Raw genomic sequence first — 12,910 nt, forward strand, 5'->3', positions numbered from 1 at the left:
TGGACAAATTTAAGTTAAACATGAGAGCCAGAGCAAATTATGAAGTCACAGTATAATATGGACTTGGTGAAATTTCAGTGCAAGACTTCATTATACTGTATTAAGAAAAAAAACAAAAAACCCAAAGCAGTGTGGACGTGTAGTATATACAGGGCTCAGTGTAAATGAGTCCAACCCCTTTGAAAAGTAACATTTTAAACAATATCTCAATGAACACAAACAATTTCCAAAATGTTGAAAAGACAAAGTTTAATATAACATCTGTTTAACTTATAACGTGAAAGTAAGGTTAATAATATAAACTTAGATTACACATTTTTCAGTTTTACTCAAATTAGGGTGGTGCAAAAATGAGTACACCCCACAACAAAAACTACTACATCTAGTACTTTGTATGGCCTCCATGATTTTTAATGACAGCACCAAGTCTTCTAGGCATGGAATGAACAAGTTGGTGACATTTTGCAACATCAATCTTTTTCCATTCTTCAACAATGACCTCTTTTAGTGACTGGATGCTGGATGGAGAGTGATGCTCAACTTGTCTCTTCAGAATTCCCCAAAGAAAATAATTTCTTTACACCACAAAGGTGAAGGCTACAAGAAGATCAGCAAAGCTTTACTTATCAGTCAGAATACTGTAGGAAAAGTGGTCCAAAAACTTAAGAAAGATGGAATTGCAACCATCTCACAGAGACGTCCAGGTCGTCCATGGAAGTTAACACCTCGACAGGAGCGTCTTCTGATGAGAAGGGTTGAAGAAAATCGGCATGCAAGTTCACTGCAGTTATCTAAAGAAACAGAAAGCCAAACTGGGGTGACTATTTCCCATCACACAATACAGCGTACACTGCAGAGGAATGGCATGCATGGATGCCGTCCATGAAAGAAGCCTCTCCTAAAGCCCAGGCACAAAAAAGCCCGCCTAGAGTTTGCCAGGGTCCATGCTGACAAAGATGAAGACTACTGGGACTCTATACTCTGGAGTGATGAGACCAAGATAAATGTTTTTGGAACTGATGGCTTCAAAACTGTATGGCGTCGCAAAGGTGAGGAATACAAAGAAAAATGCATGGTGCCTGCAGTGAAACATGGTGGTGGCAGTGTTCTTATGTGGGGCTGCATGAGTGCTGCTGGTGTCAGTGAGCTGCATTTCATTGATGGCATCATGAATTCACAGATGTATCGCTCTATACTGAAAGAGAAGATGCTACCATCACTTCATGCCCTTGGTCGTCGTGCACTTTTCCAACATGACTAAACACACATCTAAGGCCACTGTTGGATTTCTGAAGAAGAACAGGGTGAAAGTGATTCAGTGGCCAAGTATGTCTCCTGGTCTGAACCCAATCGAACACCTATGGGGAATTTTGAAGAGACAAGTTGAGCATCATTCTCCATCCAGCATCCAGCCACTAAAAGAGGTCATTGTTGAAGAATGGAAAAAGATTGATGTTGCAAAATGTCACCAACTTGTTCATTCCATGCCTAGAAGACTTGGTGCTGTCACTAAAAATCATGGAGGCCATACAAAGTACTAGATGTAGTAGTTTTTGTTGTGGGGTGTACTCATTTTTGCACCACCCTAATTTGAGTAAAACTGAAAAATGTGTAATCTAAGTTATATTATTAACCTTACTTTCACATTATAAGTTAAACAGATGGTATATTAAACTTTGTCTTTTCAGCATTTTGGAAATTGTTTGTGTTCATTGAGATATTGTTTAAAATGTTACTTTTCAAAGGGGGTGTACTTATTTACGCTGCGCACTATAGTTTTGCCTGGACTAGAACTACAACCCCAAATCAGAAAAAGTTGTGCCGGCATGTTGAAATTGAAATAAAAATTGAAACCAATGATTTGCAAATAATCTTTAACCTATATTGCATTCAAAACAATGCAATATCACATTATTTGATGTTTTACCTCATGAATGTCATTGTTTTTTCAAAGTAAATACTTATTTCAATTTTGATTCTTGCAATACATTCAAAAGAAGTTGGGACAGTAAAGCATTTACCATTTTATAATGTTGCCATTCCTTCTCACAACACTTAAAAGATGTTTAGGAACTGAAGACGCCAAGTGATAGTGTTTCAGGTGTTATTTTGTCCCATTCTTCCTGCAAACAGGTCTTAAGGTGTGTAACAGTATGGGGTCATTGTTGTCACATTTTTCGTTTCAAAATTCACCATACATTCTCTGTTGAGGAGAAGTCAGGACTACAGGCAGGCCAGTCTAGCACCTGCACTCTCTTCTTTCACAGCCATGCCTTTGTAATGTGTGCAGACTGTGGTTTTGCTTTGTTTTGTTGAAATATCCCTGGAAAAGATGTCGTCTTGAAGGCAGCATATGTTGTTCCAAATTCTCAGTGTACTTTTCTGCATTAATGCTGCCATCACAAAAGTGTACCGGTAAGTTACCTTTGACGAGTGCACTGACACAACCCCATACCATGACAGACCCTGGAATTTGGCCTTGTTGCTGGTAACAATCTAGATGGTCCTTTTTGTCTTTGGTCCAGAGCACACAGTGTCCATTTCTTCCAAAAAAAAAAAAAAAAAAAGACCTAGAATCCTGATTTGTCTGACCACAATACATGTTTCCACTGTGTGATGGTCCATCCCAGATGCCACAGAGCCCAGAGAAATTGACGGCACTTCTGGACACAGTTAATATAAGGCTTCCTTTGTGCACAGTCAAGTTTTAACTGGCATTTGTGGATGTAACTCCGTATTGTAGCTTGACAAAGGTTTGCGAAAGTAATTCTGAGCCCATGTGGTTATATCAGCGATAGATGAATGACTGTTTTTGATACAGGGATCAGAGGGATCTGAGGGATCAGAGATCATAGGCGTTCAGCTTAGGCTTGCATCCTTGCCTGTTGTGCACCAAAATTACTCCAGATTCCTTGAATAATTTCATGATATTACGCACCATAAAGGGTGAAATATCCAAATCCCTTTCTATCTTTCTTTTCTTACACACTTGTTGATAAACTAGAGATCCTCTTTCCATCTTTGCTCCTCAAAGACTAGGCCTTTTGTTACAAATCATGATTAAAATCACCTGGTGACATTATCTGTTTCAAGTCACATCATTATTTCATTGTTTTAACTCATTACTAACCCTAAATTGCCCCCATCCCAACTTTTTTTTTGGAATGTGTTGCAGGCCTGAAACGCAGGAATGGATATATATTAACAAATGAAATTAAGTTGACTGGACAAAACATGAAATAGCTTGGGTTCATACTGTCTGCAATGAAATTCAAGTCAAAGTAAATTTCAAAATCACTTCTTTCTTTTATTAATTTGCATTTTTCATACAGCCTTAACTTTTTTCTGATTTGAGGATGCACAATGCTTCCAAAGGCCTCAATAAAAATGGTCATGCATTTACATCCACCCACCACTGACTGCCCATTTAATTCTGATCATAGCTTTAAAAGTTATGTAACACTTCACCCACTGAGAGCTTCTCCAAGCGAGACAGGTTGGCTGGGTTCTGATGGGTCGCTAATGCCATATTTGTTCACAGAGCGCACACGGAAGCAGTAGGCCATCCCTTTCTGCAAGTCGAATGCAGCAAACCTCGTAGCATTGATTGTCATGTCCAGGCTGGCCAGGTGCCAGCTCTCCTTACCAGCTATGGACTGAAGGATTAATCAGATCATCAAATTATTAAAGATTTTCAACATCAAACAGCATTCAATCAGGTGTTCAGTATTCATCCTTCATTATGCAAAATAAAAAACAAGGATCTCTTTGAAAAGGTGCCAAACTGGGAAAAAAGCTTTCCCAGCTTTAATTTGTTCTTACTTGTTAGATCATTGGAATCATTTTTCATTCTTTTTGTTATAGTTTTTGGTCTAATGCATGCACATGCCCACATCTGTCATCTTATATTTCATGTAAATTGCATTAAAATAAAAAGCCCAATTTCACAAAGTCTTTTTCATATCATTCAAACAGAGCTAGACGAGCTTCACAGTTTCAGCTGCTCTTGATGTATTAGAAGGTTTTATTACAGAGCTTTTTCTATAAAAGTCCAATAAAACATCAGTGTTCTGTGGCAGTTCATAGCCTTGCTGGCTCATTACAAGCTGCTCGTCTTCCTCGCTCCTGCATGATTTTGGAGAGTTCTGCCTTTCCTGTGTGCATATGAAACCATAACTTCTGGCAGTTTAAGACTAGCCCAAGCCCTATTAAATGGCAAAAGTTTCGAAACAGCTTTCAAACTTTAAAAAAAAAAAGTGAGAGAAAGGATCTTCTTTTAAACTGATTATGGCCTTAGTTGAAAGAAGATCCACCCACTGTGTACATTGGAAGGCTCCACCAAGTGCAAAATAAATAATGAAAAATGGCTAAGGAGTAGGCATGGTTAAAAAAAAAATACCTGATTGTTACGTTAGCACTGTCTCTTTTGCATTGAACAGACTAGACAAACATAGCAAATGAGCAGCTTTAAAGTGATTGTAGTTTTGAATTATTTTTCAAAGTTTACCCCCTCTTGATCTCTAACTCTCCTCAGGGAATCTACAATTAGAAACATTACCAGCAGGACTATATGTACTGAATAGTTTATCTGTTAACACTTGATAGTTATACCACTCGAATTTCTGTATTTCTGACTAGCTTAACTGTATGTTTATCTAACATAACTGTACTCTTATCACCATTTCTCTGACTAGCATAACTGTCTTTCAATAGTATACCGTATATATCTTTGATTAGCATAACAGTGTCACTGACTAGCACAACTGTCTTAAAATAAGGTAACTTTATCTCTGACTAACACAACTGTAGAACTGGCTAGCATAACTGTGTTTCTTAGGTTAATACGGGACGGCCTTGGGCTGAGGTGCCCTTGAGCGAGGCACCTACTGTAACTCCCAAGTGCTCCCCGGGCGCTGTTAGCATGGCTGCCCACTGCTCTGGGTATGTGTGTGTGCTCATTGCTCACGTGTGTGTGCATGTGTGTGTTCACTGCTTCAGATGGGTTAAATGCAGAGAGGAAATTTCACAAGTGTGTGATGAATAAAGTTGTGCATTCTTTCGATCTAAAATAACTATCACTGGCTAGCATAACTGTATCTCTATCTAAAATAACTGTATCACTGGCTAGCATAACTGTATCTCTATCTAAAATAACTGTATCACTGGTTAGCATAACTGTATCTCTATCTAAAATAACTCAATGGCTAGCATAACTGTATCTCTATCTAAAATAACTATCACTGGGTAGCACAACTGTATCTCTAACTAGCATAACTGTATCACTGGCTAGCATAACTGTATCTCTATCTAAAATAACTATCACTGGCTAGCATAACTGTATCTTTATCTAAAATAACTATCACTGGCTAGCATAACTGTATCTCTATCTAAAATAACTGTATCACTGGCTAGCATAACTGTATCTCTATCTAAAATAACTATCACTGGCTAGCATAACTGTATCTCTATCTAAAATAACTATCACTGGCTAGCATAACTGTATCTCTAACTAGCATAACTGTATCACTGGCTAGCATAACTGTATCTCTATCTAAAATAACTATCACTGGCTAGCATAACTGTATCTTTATCTAAAATAACTATCACTGGCTAGCATAACTGTATCTCTATCTAAAATAACTATCAATGGCTAGCACAACTGTATCTCTAACTAGCATAACTGTATCTCTAACTAGCATAACTGTATCTCTAAAATAACTATCACTGGCTAGCACAACTGTATCTCTAACTAGCATAACTGTATCTCTAACTAGCATAACTATCTCTATCTAAAATAACTATCACTGGCTAGCACAACTGTATCTCTATCTAACATAACTGTATCACTGGCTAGCATAACTGTATCTCTATCTAACATAACTGTATCACTGGCTAGCATAACTGTATCTCTAACTAACATAGCTGTATCTCTAACTAGCATAACAGTATCACTGGCTAGCATAACTGTATCACTGGCTAGCACAACTGTATCTCTAACTAGCATAACTGTATCTCTATCTAAAATGACTATCACTGGCTAGCATAACTGTATCTCTATCTAAAATAACTCAATGGCTAGCATAACTGTATCTCTATCTAAAATAACTATCACTGGCTAGCATAACTGTATCTCTATCTAAAATAACTGTATCACTGGCTAGCATAACTGTATCTCTATCTAAAATAACTGTATCACTGGCTAGCATAACTGTATCTCTATCTAAAATAACTATCACTGGCTAGCATAACTGTATCTTTATCTAAAATAACTATCACTGGCTAGCATAACTGTATCTCTATCTAAAATAACTGTATCACTGGCTAGCATAACTGTATCTCTATCTAAAATAACTATCACTGGCTAGCATAACTGTATCTCTATCTAAAATAACTATCACTGGCTAGCATAACTGTATCTCTAACTAGCATAACTGTATCACTGGCTAGCATAACTGTATCTCTATCTAAAATAACTATCACTGGCTAGCATAACTGTATCTCTATCTAAAATAACTATCAATGGCTAGCACAACTGTATCTCTAACTAGCATAACTGTATCTCTAACTAGCATAACTGTATCTCTAAAATAACTATCACTGGCTAGCACAACTGTATCTCTAACTAGCATAACTGTATCTCTAACTAGCATAACTATCTCTATCTAAAATAACTATCACTGGCTAGCACAACTGTATCTCTATCTAACATAACTGTATCACTGGCTAGCATAACTGTATCTTATCTAACAACTGTATCACTGGCTAGCATAACTGTATCTCTATCTAACATAACTGTATCACTGGCTAGCATAACTGTATCTCTAACTAACATAGCTGTATCTCTAACTAGCATAACAGTATCACTGGCTAGCATAACAGTATCACTGGCTAGCATAACTGTATCACTGGCTAGCACAACTGTATCTCTAACTAGCATAATTGTATCTCTATCTAAAATGACTATCACTGGCTAGCATAACTGTATCTCTATCTAAAATAACTATCACTGGCTAGCATAACTGTATCTCTATCTAAAATAACTATCAATGGCTAGCACAACTGTATCTCTAACTAGCATAACTGTATCTCTAAAATAACTATCACTGGCTAGCACAACTGTATCTCTAACTAGCATAACTGTATCTCTAACTAGCATAACTATCTCTATCTAAAATAACTATCACTGGCTAGCACAACTGTAGCTCTATCTAACATAACTGTATCACTGGCTAGCATAACTGTATCTTATCTAACAACTGTATCACTGGCTAGCATAACTGTATCTCTATCTAACATAACTGTATCACTGGCTAGCATAACTGTATCTCTAACTAACATAGCTGTATCTCTAACTAGCATAACTGTATCTCTAACTGGCATAACAGTATCACTGGCTAGCATAACTATCACTGTCTAGCACAACTGTATCTCTAACTAGCATAACTATATCTAAAATAACTGTATCACTGGCTAACTAGCATAACTGTATCTCTAACTAAAATAACTATCTCTAACTAGCATAACTGTATCACTGGCTAGCACAACTGTATCACTGGCTAGCACAACTGTATCACTGGCTAGCATAACTGTATCTCTAACTAGCATAACTATATCTAAAATAACTGTATCACTGGCTAGCACAACTGTATCTCTAACTAGCATAACTGTATCACTGGCTAGCATAACTGTATCTCTATCTAACATAACTGTATCACTGGCTAGCATAACTGTATCTCTATCTAACAACTGTATCACTGACTAGCATAACTGTATCTCTAACTTGCATAACTGTATCACTGGCTAGCATAACTGTATCTCTAACTAGCATAACTGTATCACTGGCTGGCATAACTGTATCTCTAACTTGCATAACTGTATCTCTATCTAGCATAACTGTATCACTGGCTAGTATAACTGTATCTCTAACTTGCATAACGGTATCTCTAAATTGCATAACTGTATCACTGGCTAGCATAACTGTATCATTGGCTTGCATAACTGTATCTCTAACTTGCATAACTGTATCTCTAACTAGCATAACTATCACTGGCTAGCATAACTGTATCACTGGCTAGCATAACTGTATCTCTAACTTGCATAACTATATCTTTAATTTGCATAACTGTATCACTGGCTAGCATAACTATCACTGGCTAGCATAACTGTATCTCTTACTTGCATAACTGTATCATGGACTAACATAACTGCATTTCTAACAAGCATAATTGTATCTCTAACTAGCATAACTGTGTAGGTACAGTCCGTCTAAGAACCACAACAGTCCCTTTAAGGACTACATTTCCCATCACCAGCTTCCGCGTTGACCTGCGTCACGCGGGGGCGGGATCACCAACATCACATCCACCATGAAGGCATAAGTAACGGAACACGTTTCCGCTTCCTCCTCTTTCCGTCTGGATACAAAGAGGATTCGCTCCACGAGCAAACCCAAAATAAGATGTCTTTTCTTCTCTTTCTTGCAAGATCCACGATTCACCGTGATTTCTTTGTTTACCTTTGGCCACGGTAAAAATCCAAAAATCGCACGATCTAACTCAAATGAGTTACAACCGGTTTTTATTTCTGTTATCAAGTACGTACCAAACTGCCGCCAAGCAGTTAATTTAAAAGTTAGGAGTGACCGAAATTCCTCCTAATTATAATTCTGTGCACATTGTTTGATCAGAGACTTTCTTTTCGTCACGAGCGACCACGCGTCGGACCAAGAAATCCTCTGCTTCACGGAAGGCTTCACAACGGTGAAACTCCAAAGTCTCGGAACATCTCTTCATAATTTTGCTAAAGGCAAGATACTGAGTAAGACTGGCATTTGGGCAGATAAACCTAGTCTTAGGAATTAGCTTTTATTGAAGTAGTGTAAATTTACCTCAGGAACAGTTTGTTACACTGTAAACACGCAGCGTGTTGAATTGATTTATTGTTTTGTTTTAATCTCTCAGTTGTTTTAATAGATAGGCTGTGCATGCTTCTCTTTATTCCTGACTAACACTTTAATTTCCTTATCACACATTTTGACCTTATCAAGGTTTCAGTGGATTCAGTACTATTATAAGCTAGTGAAATCAGCCTACGGCTAATTTCTTTTGTCCCATTAGCATCCAAAGCTAAGTGTATTGTCTTAGAAACACGTGGTGGTCCTCCCCCCCCCACACACAAACACACCTTAGCTAGCTTTCCTTTGCCTTAGCTAAACACAAGGCTAATCTAGGCCTACACAAACACGTGGCCTCTCACAAACACACCTTAGCTAGCATTCCTTTGTCTTAGCTTAGCCACACAAGGCTAATCTAGGCCTACACAAACACCTTAGCTAGCATTCCTTTGTCTTAGCTTAGCCACACGAGGTTAATCTAGGCCAGGGGTCGGGAACCTTTTTGGCTGACTGAGCCATAAATGCCCATTTTTAAAAAATAAAATTTCCGTGAGAGCCATACCATTAAAAAAATGAATACAATTAAATGTAGGCCTATGTATTTTTTAAAAGACAAAACAATTTTAGAGTGTACGAATGTATTATTTTTAATTACGTTTTTATATTGAAGCCAAGAAGGGGAAAAAACCACTTCTCACCATTAATGAGACTTCTGGGACTGCATCGTTTTACTGATGGCTTTGTAATCTGGCTGATATGCGGTGAGGTTGAGCTTCATGCAGGCGTTGAGGCTTTCATCAGTTAGACGCGATCTTAGGTTGGTCTTGATGTGTTTTAGATGAGAGAAGGACTGCTCACATGTATACGTAGATCCGAACATGGTCAACACAGCAACGCTCACTCGCTGCAGTGTGTGGTATGTGACTGGAAGCGCGTTCCATGTTTTCACAATCAGTTCAAAACTAGCTGAATTGAAGTCACCTTGTCTGGTCCATACACGGAGCTGCTGCTGACTAGCTTGGACTTTCCTCTGTAGCTCTTCGCATGCCTTCTTTCTGCTGTCCCCAGCTGGATATTTGGTTGCAAATGCAGCATGTCGTGTCTCAAAGTGGCGCTTGATATTCGAGCGTTTCATTGAAGCAATTTTGTCATTGCATATTAGACACGAAGCCGAGCCTCCTCTCTCCACAAATGCGAATTCTTCTGTCCACTCATTTTGAAATGTTCGGTAATCGTCATCCTTTTTTCTCTTCGCCATCTTCTTTGTTAGTTGTGCATGCAACAGGTAGCTAGCTGGAATTTTAAATAAAGCGGATGTAATTTTACCTCACACGACCCCGTAGGCACCTTATTGTCCAATAAAAATCGCGTTTTTTTTTAATGTCTGACGTGTCGCCTGCTGGGATTGGCTGATCTGACGCACCCGTGAACTTCAGCGGTGAAAAAACCCCCAGATGGAATGGATTGCAAATACGTGATCATATTTTATATTTTGAAAGCTAATTTAACATTTAGATTTCAGGAAGTCATTTTTTAAACTTTGATAATATATGCCTAACAAAATTATTTTTGACCAACTGTTAACAAATGTCAGATTTGTCCGCGAGCCAGATGCAGTCACCAAAAGAGCCACATCTGGCTCGCGAGCCATAGGTTCCCGACCCCTGATCTAGGCCTACACGAACACGTGGTCACCAGGCCTCACCAGGCCTGACACACAAACACGTGGTCACAGGCCTCACCTGGCCTCACAAACACACCTCAGTTAGCATCCCACGCTAGCTTCTTTCCTTTGCTAGGCCATACCACGTGGTCAACTCTTCCCCCACAAACACACGTGGAGTTAGCTACCAGAGCTAATTCTTTTGTGTAGACCACACACACACAAGGCCTCTCTCTCTCTCTCTCTCTCTCTCTCTCTCTCTCTCTCTCTCACACACACACACACACACACACACACACACACACACACACACATCTTAATTAGCACACAAAGCTAATCTTTTGCCTTCACCACAACATGCACACGCTCTCTCACACACGCTCATCAAGGATATCTCACTGTTTGTATATACAGTGGGGCAAAAAAGTATTTAGTCAGCCACCAATTGTGCAAGTTCTCCCACTTAAAAAGATGAGAGAGGCCTGTAATTTTCATCATAGGTACACTTCAACTATGAGAGACAGAATGGGGGTAAAGAATCCAGGAAATCACATTGTAGGATTTTTAATGAATTAATTGGTAAATTCCTTGGTAAAATAAGTATTTGGTCACCTACAAACAAGCACGATTTCTGGCTCTCACAGACCTGTAACAACTTCTTTAAGAGGCTCCTCTGTCATCCACTCGTTACCTGTATTAATGGCATCTGTTTGAACTCGTTATCAGTATAAAAGACACTTGTCCACAACCTCAAACAGTCACACTCCAAACTCCACTATGGCCAAGACCAAAGAGCTGTCAAAGGACACCAGAAACAAAATTGTAGACCTGCACCAGGCTGGGAAGACTGAATCTGCAATAGGTAAGCAGCTTGGTGTGAAGAAATCAACTGTGGGAGCAATTATTAGAAAATGGAAGACATACAAGACCACTGATAATCTCCCTCGATCTGGGGCTCCACGCAAGAGCTCACCCCGTGGGGTCAAAATGATTACAAGAACGGTGAGCAAAAATCCCAGAACCACACGGGGGGACCTAGTGAATGACCTGCAGAGAGCTGGGACCAAAGTAACAAAGGCTACCATCAGTAACACACTATGCCGCCAGGGACTCAAATCCTGCAGTGCCAGACGTGTCCCCCTGCTTAAGCCAGTACATGTCCAGGCCCGTCTGAAGTTTGCTAGAGAGCATTTGGATGATCCAGAAGAGGACTGGGAGAATGTCATATGGTCAGATGAAACCAAAATAGAACTTTTTGGTAAAAACTCAACTTGTCGTGTTTGGAGGAGAAAGAATGCTGAGTTGCATCCAAAGAACACCATACCTACTGTGAAGCATGGGGGTGGAAACATCATGCTTTGGGGCTGTTTTTCTGCAAAGGGACCAGGACGACTGATCCATGTAAAGGAAAGAATGAATGGGGCCATGTATCGTGAGATTTTGAGTGAAAACCTCCTTCCATCAGCAAGGGCATTGAAGATGAAACTTGGCTGGGTCTTTCAGCATGACAATGATCCCAAACACACCGCCGAGGCAACGAAGGAGTGGCTTCGTAAGAAGCATTTCAAGGTCCTGGAGTGGCCTAGCCAGTCTCCAGATCTCAACCCCATAGAAAATCTTTGGAGGGAGTTGAAAGCCCGTGTTGCCCAGCGACAGCCCCAAAACATCACTGCTCTAGAGGAGATCTGCATGGAGGAATGGGCCAAAATACCAGCAACAGTGTGTGAAAACCTTGTGAAGACTTACAGAAAACGTTTGACCTCTGTCATTGCCAACAAAGGATATATAACAAAGTATTGAGATGAACTTTTGTTATTGACCAAATACTTATTTTCCACCATAATTTGCAAATAAATTCTTTAAAAATCAGACAATGTGATTTTCTGGATTTTTTTTTCTCATTTTGTCTCTCATAGTTGAGGTATACCTATGATGAAAATTACAGGCCTCTCTCATCTTTTTAAGTGGGAGAACTTGCACAACTGGTGACTGACTAAATACTTTTTTGCCCCATTGTATTTCAACTGCCATTATTCATTTTTATCTTTGTTATAATAAATTAATTTATTATTGAAACTGTGTGTTTATTTGTGTTACAATATCTTTGAAGTCCCCAATCTCCAAGAATTCAAAGGTGCATATCTCATCTCATTATCTCAAGCCGCTTTATCCTTCTACAGGGTCGCAGGCAAGCTGGAGCCTATCCCAGCTGACTATGGGCGAAAGGCAGGGTACACCCTGGACAAGTCGCCAGGTCATCACAGGGCTGACACATAAACACAGACAACTATTCACACTCACATTCACACCTACGGTCAATTTAGAGTCACCAGTTAACCTAACCTGCATGTCTT

The 12,910-nt window shown here is 39.3% G+C and overlaps 1 protein-coding gene across 1 annotated transcript in view; it reads right to left on the reverse strand.

Moving 5' to 3' along the window:
* Positions 1–12,910, reverse strand: part of myom3 (myomesin 3) — a 208,396-nt gene that overhangs the window by 83,634 nt on the left and 111,852 nt on the right. The window contains exon 15 of the mRNA XM_060900318.1: positions 3,473–3,656. Within this exon, the coding sequence (XP_060756301.1) occupies positions 3,473–3,656 (184 nt within the window). The remainder of the gene's footprint in view (positions 1–3,472; positions 3,657–12,910) is intronic.

This window comes from Neoarius graeffei, chromosome 19, assembly GCF_027579695.1.
Source record: "Neoarius graeffei isolate fNeoGra1 chromosome 19, fNeoGra1.pri, whole genome shotgun sequence".
In the NCBI taxonomy this organism is placed as follows: domain Eukaryota; kingdom Metazoa; phylum Chordata; class Actinopteri; order Siluriformes; family Ariidae; genus Neoarius; species Neoarius graeffei.